This window comes from Vicugna pacos, chromosome 35 (genome assembly GCF_048564905.1).
Source record: "Vicugna pacos chromosome 35, VicPac4, whole genome shotgun sequence".
Taxonomy (NCBI): Eukaryota; Metazoa; Chordata; class Mammalia; order Artiodactyla; family Camelidae; genus Vicugna; species Vicugna pacos.
This window is the reverse complement of record NC_133021.1, coordinates 14810864-14834401: the sequence shown is the minus strand read 5'-3', so window position 1 is coordinate 14834401 and position 23538 is coordinate 14810864. Positions and strand designations below refer to the sequence as shown.

The following is a 23538-nucleotide window of genomic DNA, read 5'->3' as shown; positions in this document are numbered from 1 at the left end:
GTTTCTATATTGGTTCTTACTGCTAGATTTTTGAGTCTAAAGAAAAAGATTTTTTTTTGTTTACCAGTATATAGGATAGAGGCATTAATTTGATCATAGAATAAAATAGATTGAAAAATCCCATTTTGTAGTTTATTACAAGTACAGCTCTAACTTGTGAAAATATTAATGACAAAAATTTACTGGTTTATTTTTTTTTTTATTCTTTAGGTTATGAAGTACAAGGTTTGCAAACGCATTTAAGAAACATTGTGACTTTTTTGTAGTTGACTCTTCTTTGGTCCATGAAAAATGTAGATGAACTTGCACAGACATAGTTAAAAATACCATCACTTAAAAATCATTTACACTGGGAAAAGAAAATTTTCAAATTGGAAATAGAATGCACCATGTCCACTTCAGATGGAAACAGTGACGATTCGGGTGCACACGTGCAGTGGAAAGCACATCGTGTGTTGCAGAGTTTATGAATGTGCTCCCCTCGTCGATGCGCATCACAGCTCTGTAGGACTCTGCTCCGAGTGCACACGGTCCAGGCTTCAGACGGGACTGTGAGGGGCAGCGCTGTCAAAATGCTAGGAGCACCCGTGTGATGCTGTCTGCAGAATAATGGATATGTTGCATCATGATTAGTGATATATTTTAGAAATTCTTCACCTGCCTGGAGATGACTAAAATGATCTAAGTCAACTTTTCCTATACCTTAAATATATGAATGAAACTGATATATGAATTCGTTATTGAGTTTATCATAACAGCATTGAATTAGGAAAAAAACTTTGTTATGGACTATCAGTTTTATTTTCCTTACCAACTAAATACTCAAAGTTGATTCTATGAATGTAAAATTACAGAATTTTGGGCGGGTCCAGAAAGACAGATCTTTGGATTCTTAGCCTTTCTCTACCTTAATAGGATCACTGTGTGGTGGCATACGAATTGCGTGTCATTATTGGCATAAACGCAGAAATGCCACACTACATTTTAGATACAATGGGAACTAATTATTTTCCACAGACATTGTGTACTGTAGGTGTGACGTTAAATTGAAATAGTCATATATACAGTAGCCTAAATGTCCATCGACAGGACTGGATAAGGAAGCTGTGTTATGTTTATACAGTGGAATACTACTCAGCCATAAAAAGAATAAAATAATGCCATTTGCAGCAACACGGATGGACCTAGAGATCATCATTCTACGTGAACTAAGCCAGAAAGAGAAAGAAAAATACCATATGATAGCACTCATATGTGGAATCTAAAAAAAAAAAAAGGACACTAATGAACTCATCTACAAAACAGAAACAGATTCTCAGACATAGTAAATAGCCTTATGGTTACCAGGGGGGAGAGGATGGGAAGGGATAAATTTGGGAGTTTGAGATTTGCAAGTGTTAGCCACTGTATGTAAAAATAGATTAAAAAACCAAAATTTCTCCTGTAGAGCACAGGGAACTATATTCAATATCTTGTAATAAATAACCTTTAATGAAAAAGAATATGAAAACGAATATATCTATGTGTATGCATGACTGGGACAAGATGCTGGACCCCAGAAATTGACACATTGTAACTGACTGTAATTAAAAAAAAAGTGATAATCTTTTAGTATGAATTTAAAAGTACAGTCATTCTAATGCATTTTCACTGAAGTTTGTCATGATACCTCTTTTAAAGCATTCCCTGATAGATTTTTAAAACAAATTATAGAAATGTTCCTTTAAAATTCTGGGCTGCTGAAACGGTGGGAAAATAGGAGGCACAGCAAATGTTCCAGCGAAAGCCCTCCACGTGGGTGCAGGCCCCCGAGTTCAGTGCTGGAGTTTAAAGGTGACTAGGGATCGTCTGCCTAGGTGTCCCTGTGTTAGTGGAAATAGCAATTTAAGAAGTTAACTAAATTACAAGTTAGAGCTCTAATGAGAAGCAGAATTGGAATGCAGTGGTAGCAGAAAGCATACCGTGGTCAGTCCTGTTGAGAATCGGGATGCTGCCTGGAGAAAGCCTCTTGCGAGCGGGGCGTTGAGGAGTGGCGCGTCCCTTTACCGAAGAGATGTCACCGGGAGTCCGGGCTCAGGAGGACCCTGAGGCGGGCGAGCAGCCCGTGGCCCCCTGTGCGGCTGTCCCAAGGCCCCTGGTCTCCCCCAGTGCTTGTTCCGTGTGGGATGTGGCCTGAGTTGAGCTAGGGTGTCACCGGAGGATGCGATCTTAGGGGTGATGAACAGGACCTGGATGCTGTGGGGATTGGGCGGGGAAGCGGGTGAAGGGGACTGACTGTTTCTCAGAGGCGCCCAGAGTTGACATGGGAGGCAAGCTTCATTGTCATCTGTTGACTCTGAGGTATCTTTGGGACATCCTGTTGGAACTTTCAATCATGAACTCAGAATAAAAACACTTTAGTGCTGGTGACCTGTGCCTGGAAGCGTCAGGGAGGAGATTTGGAAATGGTCTGCTTTCCAGCTTGTTCGGGGAGATGGGGACTGAGTTCTGAGTAAGGGGCCCCCAGGGTGGGGGTGACGGCGGGGGTTCGGAGGGAATGCCCACCTCCCGCACTCTCACACCAGGAAGGGGGAGCTTCGTGGTGTTTGGCCTCTTCACTCTTAAGACTTATTTTTCCCTTTGCAAGTGGCATTTTGTCCCTTGGCATTCACCCGGCTCATTGTCAGCTTTTCACGCAACGGTTTGTCATCCACGGGTTATCGTTGCCTGAATGAATTATTTCATTAGGAGTTGAGAATGGTGGTTTCTCTAATTTGCTTAATTACCCTGCTTCCACTACTGGGCGTTTTTCTGACAAGACAAGCTTCCCCCATCGGCCGGTTTCTCTGAAATCCAGCCTCCCCCTGAGCATCCCCCTGAAAAAGCAGGACAGAGTTTTCATTCTTTTCTGTTTGATTCTTCATGGTGTTACCACCCTTCATGGTGGAAAGTGGATAGAAAGCCAGACCGCTGCCCCGGGGGAGGAGCCTGACCCTGCACGGGAAGACTCTGCTTGGGTGTCTCCCCGCTTCCCACCCTCCTGTCCCCTTGGACCTGAGGCTCAGCCAGTACTGAGCTCTCCCGCCCCTTAGGGCCTGCTTGGGTTTCTGCTCGGTAGATTTACCGACGTCCCTGTGGAACAGGTAGCTTTGCTTTGCTCTGAAGTTTCTGCTCAGCTGTTAGGGAGGGGCCTTAGTGCTTTGAGGCACAGTGAGCTTTAGTTTCTTCGTTTGCGTCTTTCTTTTCTTTAGAATGTGTCTGCGTCCTCAGCTCATTTTCCTGTTTCCACGTTCCTGTAGGCAAGGTCACTACCTCACCCCTGACCGGGGCGGGGCGAGGGGGGGGTCTTCCCAGCATCTTCCTTGTACCTGTGGTTACTCCCCGTCACAGCCCTCCTGAGCTGCAGTGTCCGGAAAAGCACAGCTTTTCTTGTGAAAAGTACTTGCTGCTAATGGTTAATTTTACCGTTGAAATTTTAAAGTTTATTTTCTGTAGCTTGAGTTAAGAAAAAAAAGACTCACAAAGTTTCTCTTTAAAATTTATACTGGTAAATATTTATAGATTAAAAAAAATTCGTATGTCACAGTATCGCCATAGGTCTGGGATGATCAGTTCATTTTTAGGTTTTATTCTCCGGAACAGAAAGGAGCATTCTGGTCCATCGCTAGGTCTTCACAGTGCAGACCTGTGATCTTGCACTTCTGTTTCCGTGTGTGTGTTCACTGCAGAGTCATGAAGAATGAGAGTCAGCATGTGTGGGCGACATTTACAACCAGACTGCCCTTAACAGAGTTGTTCGGGAGAATATTTGGGTTCTTCTCGTAAAGTGGGGCCCTGGCGTAAAAGCGGGGCGAAGTGAGGGTAACGTTTTACATTTCTTCTTCTAGGAGACACCTGGATTTAGTGATTCAGCTAAGACGTTTGGCTGTCTTTCCTGGCGCACCCCAGCCGTCTCATGTCTTTTCAGAACATTGAAATTAAGTTTTACAGCCCTAAAGCCAAAGCAGGTTGCTAGAAATCTTTATTTGAAGGACGTACCTCGGTTGCTCCGGGGTGTGCTAAATAAATATTTATCCCCCAAGTTGGTTTTTGCGTAAAGACATCACTTGTCCGAAGCATGTCAGGGTGAACAGTTTCGTGTGCGTTGCAGACCACGTATTGGGACAGAATAATTCTTTTTCACTACTTGATGTTTGAAGCGCTGTTTACAGCTAGCTCGTGAAGTAGGTAACAGAGCAGCCCAAAGTCTGAAGTACGAGGGTCTAAATACAGGGCACATTCGTCTTCCTCGGTTTAAACGTTTTTGATGAATTATATAAAATAGCTCACAAAGTTATTCTGAGATTGGGAAGAGGAAGGAGTGAGAAAATGCTGTGATTGGGAGACAGTGCGAGGCTGGTATGGAAGTGTCTTCCGTCCTGTGGGGCGTGCGCCTGGCGGGGAGGTGGCCGTTGGGTCCCTCGCGGGCCTGCGCGTGTGGCTGTCCCCGACAGGCCCTGACCTGGTGGGCTGTCCTCAGTCGGCTGTTTTGCATAGGTTTGGGGAAAATCCTTTAAATACAGGGAATCATTTTTCTGCTACTTTTGAAAAGCCAGATGCATCCTTAATTTGCAAGGTCTGGTTTTTACAAGATGACTTTCTGTTTCTTCTTGAATAGAAAGATGAGAACTACAGGAGCCTCCCGCGGGACACGAGTAACTGGTCTAACCAGTTTCAGAGGGACAACGCTCGCTCATCCCTGAGTGCCAGTCACCCGATGGTGGACAAGTGGCTGGAGAAGCAGGAACAGGTAACACAGCTGAGTCCTTCCACCCACCCTCCCCTGATGTCCCTCTGTCCCCCCTCAAGGACAGGGAGCGATTCTGACGACCTGCGGTTGGGGACCGGGCCCTGTGCCAGCGCGTCTGACATAAACGCGGAGTATTTCCATGGTGGTCCCCAATCAGAGGTGTGTCATCAGCAGTTGCTGTAGATTGTGACGTGGCACCGGCGAGCTTGGCAGGTCACTGAGGCACAGACGCTCGGCGCGCATAACGTGGTTCTGGGGACTGCCCAGCTCCTCTGCTGATGGAGGGGCAGCGAGGTCGCATGGTCTGAAAGGCAGGTGGGATTTTCTGTCCTACTGACTCCGCCGTGGGAGAGAAACACGCTTCCTGTGGCTTCAGAGTTCACACTAATGTGTCAGGCCTGGGGACTGTCCTTCTGTGAGTGTCGGGGCCTGCCGCCGCTGTAGGCATGTTTAGACTCGCTCAGCGGACGCCGCAGGGTGGCCACTTACAGGTCGTGAAATCAGAATTGTTTCCCACTCCGTGTACGAATCGGCTCCCTGTTCGCAACGTGCCTGTTAGAGACACCGTCGTTCTCGTGAAGACTGAGAATTTATCTGGTAAGTTTTGATGTATGAAGAATTCTTCCAGTGTTGGTTTTTGTTTTTTAAGTCTTAATTGTTTATTGTCCATCACAGCGTTTTCTCTGTAGTGGAAATCTCAGTGTTTTCTTGGTAGTTTTAATGGTTTTTATATTAAAAGTCCACTTACTTGGTTCCTTCGTCATTTCTCTTCAGAAAGTCCATATGGGTTGAAATCTAGGTGAGGACTCAGCGAGGGGATGTTTTCCTGTTTATCTATTTCAGTAATTTCTAAAATAATTAAACCGTTCACTGGAATAGCTGTTCTTCAGTTTAGATTAGTGGTATCAGTGGAAAGAAATCCAAAGTGTTTTACCTAATTCATCTCAGTCTCTGTTTTACAGCATAAACCTCGTTCAGCAGTTTTGTGTATGTGGGGTGTTTGAATAGGAAACAATAAAAAAAAGGACAGCTTGCCTTTGACACCTGCGATGGTGTGGAAATGTGCTGATTTTTATCATGTAATAAGTAGCATGGAAACACTGTGTGAGGGAGATAATTTTAAGTGATGAAAAAACCCATGGAAGTTCTACTTACTAGACACAAGTGATAAAAACAGTGGAAAGCCAGTGATAAATAACACCAGTCAGTGTAAAGTCTGTGTTATTTTGAGAACACTGTCACTGTGAGGTTGCTTTTTAAAACTTAGATACTTTTGTGTGGGTTGGGGTCAGACGGGCGGCTACCAGCCCTTCACCACATATGGGGTTTGGGCACCTGCTCAAATCGTCCTCAGGTCAGTTTATTCGCAAATCAAACGGTGTCATCCTAGAACCTGCCTCATCTCCCAATGTGATGCCCGCTGAGGGCTGGGCGTCATGCCTGGGGCCCAGGCACTGATCCAGAAGGCGTAGAGTGCTGGTAAGGAAATCTTCCCTGCTCCTTTGACCGTAAGCCGGAAGGAAGGGAGCTGGGGGTCCCATTTGTAGCTCGGGGGCCTCCCTGAGGGTCCGGGTTCCCCAGCTTCCCCGGAAGCTCTGATGGGGTGGCTGGTCCTTGGCTGCTAGGGTCCTGACTGTCACATCCTTGCAGAGGGAGGGGGCTGCGCCCTTTGTGGCGGCTTTGAGAGCAGGTGAGGCTTTCCCGCCAGGACCCACCCCCACTGTGACGCCCTTTGTGGTCTGTTGTCCAGAACCGCAGGGCCTGCCTGCCCATCTCTAAATCAGAGGTGGCGAAAGGACCTGTCTTGGTTTAGACTCGTGGAGCCTGCGTGAGGCTGGGGTTTACCTTCCCGGAAGGTAACCCAGTCGGGGCTCCTTCAAGCTAAATATGCGGAATCTGACCTTTTTATTGGAAAATGAGGAGAAAAACATTGGTGGCCCAGAGTTTCTGAAACATGATACGTTTCATTGTTTCTAAAATACAGTCTTGTCTTGTTGCGGTTGTAGATCTGTTTTTAAGGAAAGTAATGTAGTTTTTCTTTGTAATTTTGGTATAAAATAGTTTCTTTTTAAGCAAAACAGCTGTATTGAGAAGCCGCTCAAGCACCATATTTTTCCCCCCAGAATGAAGCCGTGGTTTGCTTCTGCTGAAGTCATCTGAAGTATCTGTTCCACGGTGAGCAGGTTTTTTTTCATAAGCACCTCCTCAGGTAGGCCACGTAGGTGACATTAGCTCATTGCTTCTGGGCCTGAGATCTTCCTCCTCGGCTTCAGTTTCAGAAATGACAATCTGCTCATTAATTTTAATGATTTCACATCAGCAGGATAATTAGCCAGGCTGAAATCTATTTATCTGGACAAGAACAGCAAAACCAAAACCAAACCCGTATGAAAACTTTGTCTAAAAGTAAGCACAGTCGTCTGGGCGGAGGGGACCAGCCGGTGATGCCGGCCGCGCTGGACGCCAAGTCTGGCCAGTCTCGCTCAGCTGTGGATTCACCCGTTTCACTGTCCCCATGAGTCATCTGATGTTAATAGCCCAGGTGTCTCTTCTCTGGCTTTTTTTTTCACCTTCGTTTTTGCCATTAATAAAGTAGTCACGGTATGTCATCCTGTGGATGACAGAATGTTTCATGTGGTTAAAAACAACCAGCCCTTGCCTTCGCAGTTTGGGATCCGCAGGGGAGACCCAGGTCTCCTTTGAGCTGTGCCAGCTGGACTGCAGGGTCAAGAGAGTTCCTGGTTGATAGGCCTCCAGCGGCTTTGTCTTCGCTCTGGTTCCTCCTGGAGTGCTAGTCTCTCGTTAGCTCTGCATTTCGAAGGTAATCGTGATCACGTTGGCTTTGCCGGGGGCAGGGAGGTGACAAGGACAGAGGAGGGTGTCAGTGCTGGGCGCCTCGGGAGGTATTTCCTTTCCTGTGGGGCTGAGCCTGCATTAGGGGCTGTGGGACCTTCCCTCCCTCTCTCAGAACGTGGCACCAAACACCTGACCCCAGAGGTGGGCGGTGTCTCTGAACCAGGAAGCGCCTGGAGCCAGACTCAGGGCAGGTCGCCTTGCTCGGGTGCCTGTGGCTGCATGCGGCCGACATCAGGGTCCTCCCAGCAGGTGGAGGGTCTCTCAGAGGCATCCTTTTCTTACGTCCGTCTTGGGACTTCCCTATTCTGAGAGGTCTCAGAGGAAGCACAGAGGAGCTGGAAACTAAATGGATTTTTTGGGGGGGTGTGTTGAAAAAGTTCTCCTGCTTTCGAAACATTGAGATCCAAGAAACAAAAAAAGCAACAAAACCCTTAGTTTTGCTGTTGGGCAGTGCTTTAAGAAATCTGAATTCCTTCTAACGACGGCCCTTTCCCTGACTCTGCAGGGACCATAACTTAACGTCAGCAGGTGATAGATCATACGCTGCCTTTATTCTTACATCCCCGCAGTTTCCGCAACTAGTATATTCCCTGTGAGAGGAGGCAGGACCTCGGCGATTCGTGAAGGGGAGAGCTGGGGCCAGCAAGGGGAATGTGAGCTGAGTGGGAGTCTGCCTTTCCTGGCCTCGCCGTGGTGAGCGGCCCTGAAGCCAGTCAGCAGAAGCAGCGAGGAGGTGGAAGGCATGTTCCAGCCACCAGCACGCTCCGCTCCAGGGATGCCTGCCCTGACCTTTAGAGAAAAGCCCGTGCTTTAAGGTTCTTTCCATCAGGCAAAAACCTCATCTAACTGGCAGATTACGATGAGGGAGCGACTCTGAGGGAAAGACCTTAGGGTGTGGCTCTGACAGGTGCAGGTGTGCCGGGGAAGGTGCCCTCCCTTTTGGAGCCCTGCCTGCCCGTCCCCCGTGGGTGCCTCAGGGCCCCGAGCCACGAGTTTGAAAGGCAGGGAGCTGCCTTCTCCCTCCTTATTCTGTGCACTTCTGTCACCACCTCCAGCCACGGTGCTCGCGGTCCGTGCTTTTTCCTGCAGACAGAACATTTCCGACTTTTGATCAGAAGTGAGGGTGGCTAATACAGGGCAGGCCTGCTTGTACGTCGGCCTACTTTGGTGGCGTCCCAGGGAGTGTGCCTGAGAAGAGCTGAGTGTTCAACAGAAATTGGATTTAATAAAATAGCACCAGGGAATAAATGCTTACCCATTGTCTTATCCTCAAAAAGAGGAGTCCAGTGCTGTCTGCTTATTCTGATACTTTTTAAACTTTTGACAATACTTACGCATTATGACTAATAGTCACATGCTGCATACCATGTGTTCACAAATCATGGAAAGGGGAAGTTACTGTGAAAGTGCTTTATTTTCACTCTTTGTTATAATTTGCTTAAGGCAAATTTTTGAAGACCTAGGGCAGAAGTAAATTTTAAAAATTAGAGCGTTGTTTAGATGTGAGTGAGCAGAACAGTGACCCAGAGTTCATATGGGTACAGTTTTAAAAAAGAAAATGAGTGAGTCCTTGTGGTCCCAGGCCTCGCCCGTGTCACTGCAGGATGGACCGTGGGGCCCGGGGGTCGTCTTCCGTCTGCCTGCGTAGGGGAGAGCCTTATCCTTTCCCAAGTGCTTTAAAAGCCTTTTCTTAATGGGAAAAAAAAATCTCATTTCACTGACACTTAGAACCATCTGGATGACCTCTGTGAGCTGTTTTTGAGAAGATGCCCTGAGCACACTTTCTTAATGACAAGGCGAGGAGGTGGCGTGTGCGGATGTCTCATCGTAGCGGCGGGGCGCTGGCCAGGGAGTGGCGGCAGTGCCCCGCTGGGACTTGGGGGCGCCGTGAAGCCCCTGGCCCGGGAGCAGGCGGGCCCCACGCTCCCTCACCGTGAGGGCACGTCGGGTTCGGGGCCGGGGCTCCGAGGACTGACTGCAGTGTGACTGGTTTGCTTGCTTGTCTGTCCTTTAGCGCATAGACACTGAGTAGCCAGGTGGCTATTTGGATTCTTCGGTTAATAATAACCGAACACCCCTGCCTCCAAATTCTAAAGTTCCACCGATTTTTTTGTTAAAAAGGAAGGGGATTTGTTGATATTATTTCCCGGTTGGCAAAGTTCGGCAGACCTTGTGCAGAAGCAGAGGTAATTGCGCTCACCTCCAGCAGGAGCAAGTGTAGAAACTAAAAACATTGATCATTTTACAATGAAATTTAATTTTCATTATAAAATGCCAGAGATGTTCTTTATCGCAGAAACCTGTTGTGTTCACTATAACACTGAGAGTAAAGCCAGCGCAGCCTTGGAAGGGAGATGTCCGGCACCTGAACGTGCCCAGAGTATTTTCTGGTGCTTTGGTGGGTTGGCTGTGCCTCTAATACGTCTCAAAATGATTTGAGTTGCAAAACATGATTAAAGCGTCTTATGTGTTTGTGACACACATTATTTTTTATAAGTTCTACATACTTTTTAATTTTTATCGTGAAAGTGAGGTGGGAAGCCCCATAAAAAGACGGGCAGGACCCCTAGGCAGGGCCGCTGCTCTCCTCCCAGCACCGTCTGGTTCCCTGGCCCAGAAGCTCTGTCTCGCTTTCTGCCTCTAAAGCGGCTAACTTACACCTAAAATTCTATTGGTTCCCTGAGCTCATTTCTGATTGGTTATTTTCTTCACTCCCTGATTGGGTATTACTCTCACTTCTGATTGGTTGTTTCTCTCATTCCTGATTGGTCTATTTCTACAAAGCTTGTTCCTGGTTGATCAACTTCTGCTAAACTTAATTTGCATAGGATGTTGCAAGTGTAAAACTGGCAGCCTATAAAAGGCCTGTGTAAACCCACAGACTGTGTCCAGAGCCGTAAATGTTAACTTTTCTGGGTCTGTTGGCGCAATAAACCTGCGTTCTTCAACTCTCCAGTGCTGCTTGGTTTCTCTCTCGGATCCAGGTTGCTGTCACAACTGAGCTGTAACACCGAGCTGTAACACATTTTTCGGTAACAAAAGAGCTGTGGTCTCAAAGCCTCAAGTGCAACAACAGGACCGGAGTGTGAGAACTGGTGCACATGCTTCTGAGGAGGACAGCCAGATTTCCCTGGGAGCCTTGCCAGCCCCTGCAGGGCCACTTTATTTGCATGTGTTTTCTCATGGGAGCCACAGTAGCACTCTACCCCGACGTGAAGTCAGTGGCACAGTGAGCCTGGGAATCCTAGGCCAGGCCGTGGACACCTGCCCTCCAGTGCGCTGGCGTGGCCTTGTCCGGGTGCTGTAAACTCTGCAAATCTATTTTCACAGTGTATAAAAATGCAGAAAGTAGCAACCGTTTGGCAGACTGGCTGCGTGTGAAGGTGAAGTCGGGTGACACCGCAAAATGCAGATCCAGTTTTCAGTGTATTGCAGGCATTGTGAGGTTCCACATCCAACTTCATTGCAGGAAAGAGTAGGCTGAATATTCCCACCTCGAGAACTCTCTCCACCTGGGGTCGCTGTCCTCTTCCTGCGTCCTTTTCCCCCGGCGGGTTGGAAATGCCTCCTGGTGTGCTGGGCCATCTCGTTTTCCTCCCTGGTATGTTTTTCCTGCCCTCATCTCATCCTACCAGAATTGGAGTCTTGTTTCTGTGGCATCTTATCAGAATTAGAAGAAAATTTAATCACTTTAAATCATCTCTGCTTCTTTTCTGAAGAACATAATCTGACACAAAAATGACATGAGTGTTAATCTCTGGGTCCGTTTTCTACATTCCCTTTTGATTTTGGCAAGCACGCGTGGTTTGGAAAGGATTAAATCCTAAGATGGTAAGTTTCTTGTGGGGGCTCTTGTCTGGCTACTGCTGAGCAAGCATACGGGCCCCTTTGGGATGTGGGGGAGTCGGGGAGGCTCGGTGCGGCTTCTGAGCTTTGCAGCCGGGCGGGCGGGGTGCGGGGCGCCAGCCAGTCCTCCTTTTCCTTGATGCCTGGCCCTATGTATTGCTTCTTTGGCCTGCGGAGCTAAAAGCCCGCCAGCAGCAGGGAAGTGAGTCAAAAATTGTACCGAGTGACATCTTCGGCGGTGCGTGGATTACCCTCCACGGGGAATCCCTCAGTACCCGGCGATCGTCTTGCCCGTGAATACAGCTGCAGGGACGCGCCGCCTAGAGCCGCGCTGCGAATAAAGGTCCACCTTCTTTTTGAGCCATGACCTCGGGCGCCTTTTCATGTGTTCATCGCAGGCAGTCTTAAAGATTTCTGCGGTGAGCCGTGCGATTAACTATGACCGTGAAGCAAATACAGGCTTTCTCTCTCTTTTTTCCCCACCCTTCTGTATGTCGTTCGCTTTTGAAAGTTTGTTCTTTATCTCTGTGTTTAGTCAGCAATGGGACTGCTGTCCTTTCAAACAGCCCTGGTTAAGGAATCACATTAACGTTTTCAGCTCACTGTGTGTTGTCTTCACTGCCGGCTCTGCAGCCTGCCTGCAGACGTTGAACCTCTCAGAAGCTATTTTTAATTTTGGAACGTTAGGATCTAGGTAGGTGTGCCTTTTCAAAATTTATCCTATGTGGACTTTTTCCATCTGCCTTCAACAGGATTCTGAAATGGTCCTGAAAAAGTTGTCCCTTTAAGCCCTGAAGCATTTTGTCCAGTGGTTTTATGTTCTTCCCCCGCCCCCCCCCCCCCAGAGGCCCGGGTACATGCCCTGTGGTGTTCTCACGAGCTCTGTGTATCTGTGAGCCATTCCCCTCCCCTCATTTTTTCCTTGCTTTTTTTTTTTCTTTCTCTGCTCTTAGGGCTGGAAGGAGGTGGTTGACCACCTCTCTTTCATGTGTGAACAGTGGAGTTTAAAGTACTGAAAATAAACAGGCAGTTTCCACAGCATACCCCTGGTGGCGTGGGGCTGGGATCGGCTTGGGGCGGGCTTGGGGGTTTCCCTTCATGTGTCTGCATTATTTACACTCCTCAAGGGTAAGAACATAAGTTTTGAAATACTTTTGTTTCTAGTAAATCAAACTTCGTAAGATTGGAAGATGGAGCAACTTGTTCTCTTTTTCTATAAATATTGTAATTCTCATATTGCAAGATGCAGCTGCAATACTGGGATTCACTGGAGTCAGGCTAACCCTCTGAGAAGCACCATGTCCCCTCCCCCTGTGGTGACTCCTTCTCAGAAGTGGGTTCTGGGTCCTGGGTCCTGTGTTCCCACCACTGCATCCATACACTGCCCCTCGGCACCTGGGAGGAGCACCCCTGACCCCCAGAGGCTGCCGTCGTCACCTCTGCTCAGCTGCTGTCCCGGCTCCGACTTAGGGCTTGGCGTGTGTATTTAATTCCTCCCAACGCAGTCCTGAGAGTGAGAGTGTGCGTGTGTCTGCATGTATGCACGAGGTCTCTCCCGTCAGCACATAGGTGCTCAGTTACCCCCCCCCCCCCGCCGCCCTTTGAACCCCTGGCTCACTGTCCCTCTGCTGGGCTTACTGCCCCTCCCAGCCCAGGTTTGGTTCCTTCTCACCTTTCGTGTGTCAAGTCAGAGGCCGCCCCCCATGGGACCTCACTAGTCCTCACACTCGAGGGAGGGAACATCCCTGCTGCCTTCTCTGCTGTCTCTGCTCTCACCACCTTTTCTTTCCAACACTCGTGAATTTGAGTCTGTCTTGGTTTCTGTCAGTTTCCATGCCCTTCAAGGCACAGGCATCGTCTTGGTGACTGTAGGTAGCTCCTCGTGGTCCGCCGTGTAGTTCTGAGTAAGTGGTTCAGAGGAATTGAAAAGGAAAAGTCTATGATGACTTGACTTTTTCTGGCACTGTGTGTCACGGGTGGATTCTCCGCGGGGTAGACTAGATGGGCCATGGCTGTGGCGTGTGGCTTGAGGCTGGTATTTATGAGTCACGAGCTGGGACCTGCAGACAGTCGGCAGAGGGGAGATCTGTTTTGTGCGATTACGTGTATGTACATCTGTAAACCGCGGGACCACGGTCAGACTTCTGAGTCATCCAGGCTCGCTTGTGCGGCTGCTGTTTAGAAAGTCCTGGTCTGATGGGGGCACAGCCCCCTGTCCCCTAGCTTACTCAGTCATCTCCGGTCTTTCTCCAAGGGCGCCTTGTAGCGCAACGTGGATTCAGTTGCAGGAGGTGAGCACGATCAGTCTGTTGCCAGCAGTGTCGCTGTGTCCCAGCAATTTCCGCTGTGTCGGCCTTGGTGATGGCAGCCCCGGGGGAGGCTGAGGAGCAGGTGCTGGGAGGAGGGGGACACGTGGCGAACAGGCCCCCAGAGTGTTGTCAGAGGCCTGACAAAGTCATTGATTCTGTTAGCTCCAGAAATGTTCATTACTTGCATACTTAAAGTATTTGATTTTCAGAAACTATTTAATTATTCTTTGTGTTTATAACTAAAGTGACAGATAACTTTCCACTTAATTGGAAAAATAATATTTGAACAAACCATTTGATTCTATTTAATATTTATAAGCAATTGAGTTGAAAATAATGTATTCTCTCCTGATATGTCCTATATTTCATTTGCTTGAGAGCTGGGGTTTTTTTTTTCTGTTTAAAAAGAATTTTTTCCCAAAAGTTGTGAATTTTCTTTATTTCATTAGAATGAATATGAATTATACTATTACTTGAGACTCCAAGCTGGCAATTTTATTTTCTTTTGGAAATGATTATTCCTATTCTAGGAACAGCGGAGTTTGGTATTCATATGCTCAGTATGTAAAATGTGGATATTATAAATTCTGACTTACCATTAGCATTTTATACCTAGTATATAGCTTTTTGATGGTATTTTCTTCAATCATCTCTTTTTCTGTGTGGATATTTGATATAAAATTGAGTTTTAGAAATTATTTTCAAGGAGAGGAGTAATATCCTTTGTTTCTTATGGAATTGCACAAAATGTTTTTAGTGAAAGGAATTGATTCTGGACGGAGGATGACCCCACACAAGCTGAGGGGAATTTTATTTTTTTAAGTTGACGGTGATAGGTGTCCCTGTTTGTTCCTGATTGTCCTCCAGGCTCATTAGACAGCTGTTGAAATGAGCGATTAGAATGATGGGGTCTCCTCTGGTACCTTGGAAGACAGTACACTCACTGCATTCTCTGGGGATTAATTTAATAACATGATTTCTTCTTTTTAAATTAAACAAGTTTAGAATATGTTATTTACTTGACTGTTGCAGAGGTAACGCAGTCATAGTTCCAGAATCCAGCGTGGTTACACGTGGTGTACAAAGTCCTGCCTGCCCGCCACCAGCTCGCCTGCCCCATGAATTCCCCGCTCCAGGTGCTCATGGAAGCTTGCTTTCAGCAGCAGATATGAAAGCATGCTCTTTGCACATTTTTACATAAATAGAATCTATCATCTTCTGGGCTTCGTTTTTTTGCTGACAGTGGTTGGGTGGTCTTTGTATATTGAAGCATAAAAAGTGTACATTTGTGAACCGGTTCAGTCATTTTCCTTTGCATAGACGGGTCACTGTCTGCCGATGGGCGTGTGGATTGTGTACTGGGTTTGCTGTTGCAGACAACACTGCAGTGATAACCCTTGTTCTTAAGCCACTTGGCGTTGAGCACCTCCTGGGAAGACCCCTCTGCTCTCCCCCCCAAATGACACTGTACATGTGTGGGTTTGTACGAGAGGGTGCATGTTGGGTACTTTGGTGGGTGTTTCTAGACCGACCTCAGGAGATGCTGGACCAGGTGACAATCCCACAAGCCACGCCCGGGAGACCTGTTCACACATGCGTCTCATCGCAACACGAGGTTCTGTGAGATCTGTTCAGCTGACGAGATGTGCCTGTGAAACGGGGCCTCCTTGCATGTTCCCCGGGGCAAAAGGAAGGCATGGACACAGCTGGCAGCAGGGGAGCCGAAGGTGGCTCCCTTTCCCTTCGGGGAGAAGGGCCACTCTGTTCCCCATCTTCCCTGAGGAAAGGGCGTGCTTGGGGGTGCAGTGGGGTCCTTGCCACTCCTTCAGGGCTGAGTCCAGGTCTTCAGTGTTTGCTTGGATGGTAGTCACTTGGAAGTTTGTTCTTTCTGGTCTCAGTGTTTTCTTCCTTCCCTAACTTTAATTTCTCTGATTCTTCCCTCAAACCCCGAGTTATTTGGGGGCTGAGCGAACTCTTTGAGAGCTTGAATGCAGAGGAGGGTCCAAACCCTCCAAAAAATCCATTTTTAAGTGGCAAATGTTTGCCCCAATAATATTATGGAAGAAAATTAGTTAAGTTTAAAAGAGATTTTTCTTCAGGTGCCTCCCTTGGAAACTTTTAAATAACATTTTTGTTACTGTTAAATATATAAAATTCAAATGAGATTTTCTTTTTTTTTAACATTTTTTATTGATTTATGATCATTTTACAATGTTGTGTCAAATTCCAGTGTAGAGCACAATTTTTCAGTTATACATGACATATATATATTCATTGTCACATTTTTTTCTGTCTGAGCTACCATAAGTTCTTGTGTATATTTCCCCGTGCTATACAGTATAATCTTGTTTATCTATTCTACAATTTTGAAATCCCAGGCTTTCCCTTCCCACCCCCTGCCCCCTTGGCAACCACAAGTTTGTATTCTATGTCTGTGAGTCTATTTGTTTTGTATTTATGCTTTGTTTGTTTGTTTGTTTGTTTTAGATTCCACATATGAGCGATCTCATATTGTATTTTTCTTTCTCTTTCTGGCTTACTTACTTAGAATGACATTCTCCAGGAGCATCCATGTTGCTGCAATTGGCATTATGTTGTCGGTTTTTATGGCTGAGTAGTATTCCATTGTATAAATATACTACATCATCTTTATCCAGTCATCTCTTGATGGACATTTAGGCAGTTTCCATGTCTTGGGTGCTATGAACATTGGGGTGCAGGTGTCATCCTGAAGTAGGGTTCCTTCTGGATATATGCCCAGGAGTGGAATTCCTGGGTCATATGGTAAGTCTATTCCTAGTCTTTTGAGGAATCTCCATACTGTTTTCCACAGTGGCTGCATCTACTCAAGAAATAGAAATAGAAGCAAGAATAAACAAATGGGACCTAATGAAACTTACAAGCTTCTGCACAGAAAAGGAAACCATAAGTAAAACAAAAAGACAACCTACAGAATGGGAGAACATTTTTGCAAATGAAACCGACAAAAGGCTTGATTTCCAGACTATATAAGCAACTTACACGACTTAATAAGAGAAAAATGAACAACCCAATCCAAAAATGGGCAGAAGACCTAAACAAGCAATTCTCCAAGGAAGAAATACAAATGAAAAATAGGCACATGAAAAAAATGCTCAATGTCAGTGATTATTAGAGAAATGCAAATCAAAACTACAATGAGGTATCACCTCACACCAGTCAGAATGGCCATCATTCAAAAATCCAGAAACGATAAATGCTGGAGAGGCTGTGGAGAAAAGGGAACCCTCCTTCACTGCTGGTGGCAAATGAGGTTTTCTGAACAATTATTTCCCCTTTGAAATAACTTTTGTGTTCTTTTCATGTTTTAAATCTCTGGTATTTGATAAGTATTTTTCTCTCATGAATTAGAATTATAATATGCCCACTGTCCCCCACCCCGTCTTGTCAATAATTGTTCTTTATTTGCATAATTTGCTGAAGGCAAATGAGTTGAATGATGAGACAGGAAAAGGACAAGATTTTTAAAAAACAGTGGCTCATTAAATGATTCTTGAAAGATGCGAGTTTTTTGCTGATTCTCAGCAGTAACCTGTGCACACGGATCCCGCCGGAGCGGGATCAGTGGTTCTTCCTCACCCGGAGGTGCCCAAGGGGAGGTGCTGTGTGGTTTATCTCTGCGTTAACATGGGTTTCCCTGTTATGCCTTAGGCTCTATGTAATAGCCTGAAAACTGCCGCTTTGAAAGTCTTCAGCTTCTTCCCGAATGTGAACGTCCCGTGTTGGCCTTGGCGGCTGGGATTTGCCGCTGAGACTCATTTTCTTGAGATACAAGATTTGTGTTGATGTGATTGGTCTGTTTGGAGTTTGAGGATCGCGGCCAGCAGATGTCTCCTTTGTGACCTTTCTCATTCTGCAAAGGATTGTTGGCAACTGAAATCCTCCTGTTCTCTCGTCCCCTCCCTCTTTCTCCTTGTTCCATCACTGGATGCCTGTGCTGACTAGTTTACTGTGCAAAGCAGCTGGTTTAGATGAATTGTTGTTTGCAAACTTCTCCCTTTCTGGCATTTCGAGAGTTGAGCTGGGAAGGTGCTTGCACCTGCAGTTGCAAAAGAAAGTGTCCAGGAGAGCTACAAATGCAGTGACTTCCTTCTGAAATTATTTTCTGTTCTTCACAGCATCAAAATGTAGATGGGAAATGGTTACACACACACACACACACGCACACACACACACACACAGAGTAAAGATAATATCACGTGAATCATAGATACCAAATGTGACATTTCCCAATTGCATTTACGTGTCTAGAAAGACAGAATGTATGTCCCCATCCCCATTTAAATGTCATTTACCATTCTGTGACCCATGGTTTTGGGCACCTCATGTCAGTTTTTCTGTCTCTTGTGCATAGATAAACTTGTTCTAGTTTACTAAATGGTTGACGAGAACTTGTGTAGATGTGTGGGCATCAGGAAGTGGTGGTGAATGTGTCACTTTGAGGCATTTTCACTGAAGAAGACGCAGCCTGGGATCCTGCTGCTTGCATGTTTGACCAAGCAGTGGTAGTTTTTGAGTATTATTCCTCCTGTTCCCTGTTTCTTTTCCTCTCTACCTCCAGTCCTGGAGGGTCTCTTTCTAAATGTCTCTCAGACCTGCCCAGTGCTCTCCACTCCTGTCCCTTCCTCCCTAGGTCAGGCTGCCGTCAGTGCTCACCTGGGTCACTGCATCAGCATCCCCGCCTCCCCTGTGTCTCCACTGAGGTCAGAGTGATAGGCAGCACAGAGCTGGCCCCCGGTAGTGCCTGGAACACCGTCTGGAGCTGTGGGGAGTGGAGTGGTTGGCGGCAGCAGCTTGAAGTCCGAGTGGGTTGGAATTTCATAGCCTGTGTTATGCTGAGCGAATTCCTGAAGTTTCTAAGCCTCAGGTCAAGTTTCATAACTTTCTAAGACACCTTTCAGGGGATTGTAACGATTAGATGAGACAAATCATCTAAAACTTTTAAAATAGCACCCAACAGGGTTGGGGTGGGGCTCAGCGGTAGAGCACATGCTTAGCACGCACGAGGTCCTGGGTTCAATCCCCGGTGCCGACAGAACCCCAGTACGTAACACATAGTAAGACTCAGTAAGCACCAGCTTGGATGCTGGTGTTCCTGTTGTGTGTGGGGGTCTTCTTGCCGGCCCCTCACTGGCTTCTCCCGCCCTGCCAATCCCCTGGACTCCTCCGGGTTCAGATCCCTCCTGCTCTTGCGCTTCTGGCCTTCCAAGCATTCCGGGCAACTGTCCCCTTCCTCTTCCTCAGTCCTCTCCTCCTGGTCACAGCTCGGAAGTCGCCCCTGCTGGAGACGCCCCCACCTGCTCCTGCCAAAACCGAAGTCAGGAGCACGCGGCAATTTCCCAGTCTCTCTCTTTCAGTCCCAGCACTTACCGTGTTTCTTCTGTACTGAGCATGTGGCCCGTTTCTGTTTCTCAGGGCTTTGTCTGTATTGGCTTTTGAGGGAAGCGTGACTAAACTCCTGGTGGCTTTCGTCTCCCTCACAGCGGTTGCATCTGAGTGGACCTTCTGCACCTTGAATCTGTCCTTGTAAAGGGCCCTCTGCTTGTAATTTGTGTACCTAAAACCGTCCTCTTAAAAACGTTTTTATAGCAAACATTCTGATAAAAATATATATTCTTCCGTAGGTAGTATATCTTTTCTCACATTTAATGTTTAGCTTTTCAAAAATCTCTTCTGGATTAAACTGGAGAAAGTTGGAGGGGAGGGCAAGGAAAGCTAGATTCTATCAGCAGAAATCTAGGCTTTCGGAGTCACTCATACTTTACATCCCTGGAGGGACTAATTTTCCTGAGAACTTTGTATTTTAATCATAAACAGACCCAATTCAGCAATACTTTCATAAACCCTTGGCTGAGATTTTGGCATTAATGTCCTGAACTCATAGAAAGAGAAACATATTTTTGTAGACTGGCCAAGGAAAATAGGTCTCAATTCAAATAAAAATAATGTTTGTTATTTTACAAAGATTTTTTTCCACTGAGTTATGTGTTAAACTTTCTGCTAATTTAGTTGTCTGATATTGGACTTGACTTAGGCAGTGATTTGATGTGTTTTCTGTGGCTCAATGTAATGACTGAATTTTTTAAATTTCGCTTTTGAGTAGGGCTCACGTTGTGTTAGTGCACACATGATTATTTAACTAACTTGTGTTGTTTACTTTGTGGATTTTTATAAATAGACCAACCCCATGTCTTATTAAATATATTGGAAATGGTAAAACATGCAGGGGATTTTTATTGGTGGTGGAGATGTCTTCGTGGTACACGCACATTTCCCCTTCTGCTGTTATTCAGTGTGTTTCAGTCTGTTGCATGCTTGGAAAACCTTCCTCTTGCTTCTCTGACATTCTGTCTCTAAGCTCATTGCTCGTATTATTTGCAGAAATCTCTTTCTTCTGCTCTGCCTGTGTGCTCCTCCCTGCTGTGACTTTAAGTTTCTGTTCCCGTCCCTCCAGCCTCGCGTTGCCCACAAATAAACTAGTTGACTTCTTCTGTGTTGACGTCTTTGAACTATTTTGACGCCTTCTCCCAGGCAGAGGCGAAGTGACCCCTCGTTTAAAGGGCAGTGTGGGTTGAAACCCCTTGTTCTGGACTTGACTCTCCATCCAGCTGCGTAACACCTCGCAGCTCTGTGCGCCAGAATGACCTCACCCCCGTGAAATTGTCTATAGTTAATTTCCAAATGTTTCCTAGACCTAAAAACTCAATAATTGTCAACCATGTTCTTACTCCTTGTAGTTTTGCCCTGAGCCTCCCAGGTTTCAAACTTACTTTGTTTCTTTCTCTTCTTCCTGTTGCTTCGTGTTTGCTCTCTGGCCAGGTGCTACGTGTCCCACATTTCTTTGGCACGTGCACGGAGCTTTCTGCCTTCTTAGCACCTGCCCTCATTCCAGCCGCGCTCCCTGTGACTGGACTGATGTCATGCTTGCTTCCCTCTGCCATCTGTGCCTTCTTTGGTCAACTCTGTGTGTTCCTACCTGCTTAATCTTTCAAATCACCCTTTGTATCGCATCAGCTCCAAGTTGAAAAGCATGAAAAAGACTCCCTCCTGCACTGATTTAAAATTAGACTCATTAACTTGGAATTCTGTATACTCTGTAATCCAAAATCCAATTTAGCTTTTTTAGGCTTCATCTCCTGTGCTCTGTCGGACTTCTGTTTCTTCCTTTTAAATAAGTATTCTATTCCTTTGCCTCAGAGGTCCCCCCGGGCTCTGAGTCAGTGTTGTGTCCATTGATTACTTGGTTCAGTCTTTGATCGTCTGTGTTTGTGAAGCTTGCTGTGAGACGTCCCTGGGCTTGATTGAGACTGGAGCGGCGGGAGCTGGGAGAGGACCAAGACTGGGTCCGAGTCCAGGCCTCTTAACTGGAGTCTTGAATAAGCTGCCTAGTCTCTAACTTCCTGCGGGGGCAGAACCTGGATTGAAGCAGTCACTTAATTTAAACTAATGTTCCAGAAGTCCCTCTGGAAAACCGGGAGTCTGATAAAATTTTGAGGAAACCCAAATCATTGATTGCAGTTCACAGTCTTTCCACAAAATACCAACTCATCTTTTTTAACACATAACTTTAGGTGTTAATGTTTCTTGCTTTTGAGTCGGAGATGTTCTCGTGCTGCCCCTGCGGGGGGGGAGGTGGCACGCCCCCACCGTCTGGAGACGCAGATGTGATCCCCGCCCAAGGGACCTACTAGCCTGAACGCTCTGAGTGGCCGTTTCCTTATCTGGACATTCGGGGAAATTACCTCTTTCTTGCTAATACAGTTGTCCAGAAGCTTTAATGTCCTTACCACGGGGGTTAACAACTTATGCTCTTGACCCAGAAAAAGTTAGATTTCTGGCTTTAGCTCTCTGATGTGATCACATTGATTTGTCTCTTAAAAAATGTCCTTTTTTGTAAAATGGTAGATAGTAGAACTCACCTCATGGACTTTAGTAAAATAATGTAGCTCACTATTCAATGAATGTTTTTTAAATGATGTAAGGTGCTATTTATTCAAAATCTAATATAAAATTGACTGTGGCTCTGCCGCCCGGCCCGCCCCAGTGGTTTCTCTAAAGGTTCAGCAGACGTGTTCTGTCGTTAGGAGCCCACCTTGCTGCTTCTCCTTACTCGTGAGACCTAGTGGGACAGAATTGTAAGCAAATTACATTTAGACAACAGACAACAGTCTATTCTACGTTCAGACATTCTAGATTATTATTTTTATTTGAAACAAATTTACAGTATTTAGTCCACGTTCTCTGTGGTTTTCACATGAGGTAGGTGGCTGTTCTTTCATACACGTATGGTTAAAACCCTTTGATAATTAAAAACACTGTAGCCAGGATATACAGCCAGCCTATCTTTCTGGTTGTACTGAAACTGTAAACACTTCCCGTAAGATGTTTCCTAATATCTTACTAAAAAGTACCACCCCCCCGGCTACACATCTTTCCTGTACGTACAACAGATTTTTATTTACTTGTAAGCATTTTTATTCATTTGCGGCTGTAATGCATCTCATCTGGGTTGATCTTTTATTTAAATTTAAAGAGGTATCCAGATGAAGTAAACATAACCAGAGCCTCATTTCATGAATATATTCCAGTTAGCAGCCCATAAGACATAAAAGTTTGCTCTCCCCACTTCTGAGATTTCCTGTTTCTTTTTCTCCTCATTCAAACTCGTGGTCTTTCTCAGGTTCTGTGCTGTAAATACTTTTGGCTCTGAAACACAAAGGACTTAGTTTTATGGTATTTCCTATTTCAAGTCCGCTTAGAATCTTTACTAATTAGGCTCCCTGTAGAGGCATTTTACTCTATTCCAAGATGGTACCTTCTAAAGTAAAGTTTTCATGTATGCCCATTGGTTTCTAGAGAATTCGTTTACTGTGAGCTCTCTCCCTTACCCCTTCCAGCCCGGGCCACCTCTCTTCGCTTTGGTGCAGCATCCGGCTTTGCTAGCAGATTTTCGTTGGCGTTTGCATGGTTACCGTGTGTGGGAAATCATTTAGTTGCAATGTTTCTGCATGGTTTCCCTTGGCTGATAACGTAGAAGGGACCAATTCTTGCTCCCGCTCCCCGACCAGTGGCTTGGATCAGAGCTGCTGCTCTGTCCCCTTGCCTGGTCCTTCGTCCCTCTGACTGGACTCCGGCTCCTGGGCCTTGGGCCCTTCTGCCTGGCGGTCTCCTTCCTCCATCCCCACCCTGAGGGGTCTCTTCGCCTTCATCTTTATTTTGAAGAATTTATTTGTACACATCTGTCCTTCTCTTCCAGACTTAACTGTTTGAAATGAAGGCAATTGTCTCTCATCTTACTAAGCCCTGAGGGCAGTCTTGTAAGTCACACTGATGTAAACATTTCATGTTAATGGGGGCAGGGGAGTGGGAAGAGGTTCCTCCTTAGTCAGGCTTCTGGGCTTGATGCTGGGGAGCCGTGGAGGTACACAGGGGGTGGTGTTGTTGCCTGAGGTTATGTTAGCGGAGTTGCCCACCTTGCGGGGGCCTTGGTCTCTCTCTCTCTCTCTCTCTCTCTCTCTCTCTCGTTTTCTCTGGTTGCAGTAGCACGTTCCAGCCCTGCCCCCTCTCCCGTCTTCCGTGTGTCACTGTGGGGTATTTCCTTGTTGGGTATCTGTTTCTTCCTTCCCGTGCCGAGCCGTTGCCTCCCCACCTCCTAATCTCTATGAGGCCCGATCACTCTCATCCTGCTCCCCAGCATGGCTATGGCTGGGCCTAACCTAG

General features: G+C 46.4%; 1 protein-coding gene across 22 annotated transcripts in view; it reads left to right on the top strand.

Annotated features, from left to right (window-relative positions):
• The window catches only part of LOC102526571 (partitioning defective 3 homolog), a 530455-nt gene that overhangs the window by 230440 nt on the left and 276477 nt on the right, over window positions 1–23538 (top strand). For 17 of the 22 annotated variants that reach the window (XM_072955252.1, XM_072955248.1, XM_072955246.1 and 14 more), the window contains one exon: window positions 4637–4768. The exons of the other annotated variants lie outside the window; for them this stretch is intronic. In XM_072955252.1, the coding sequence (XP_072811353.1) occupies window positions 4637–4768 (132 nt within the window). The remainder of the gene's footprint in view (window positions 1–4636; window positions 4769–23538) is intronic. 22 annotated transcript variants of the gene reach the window in all.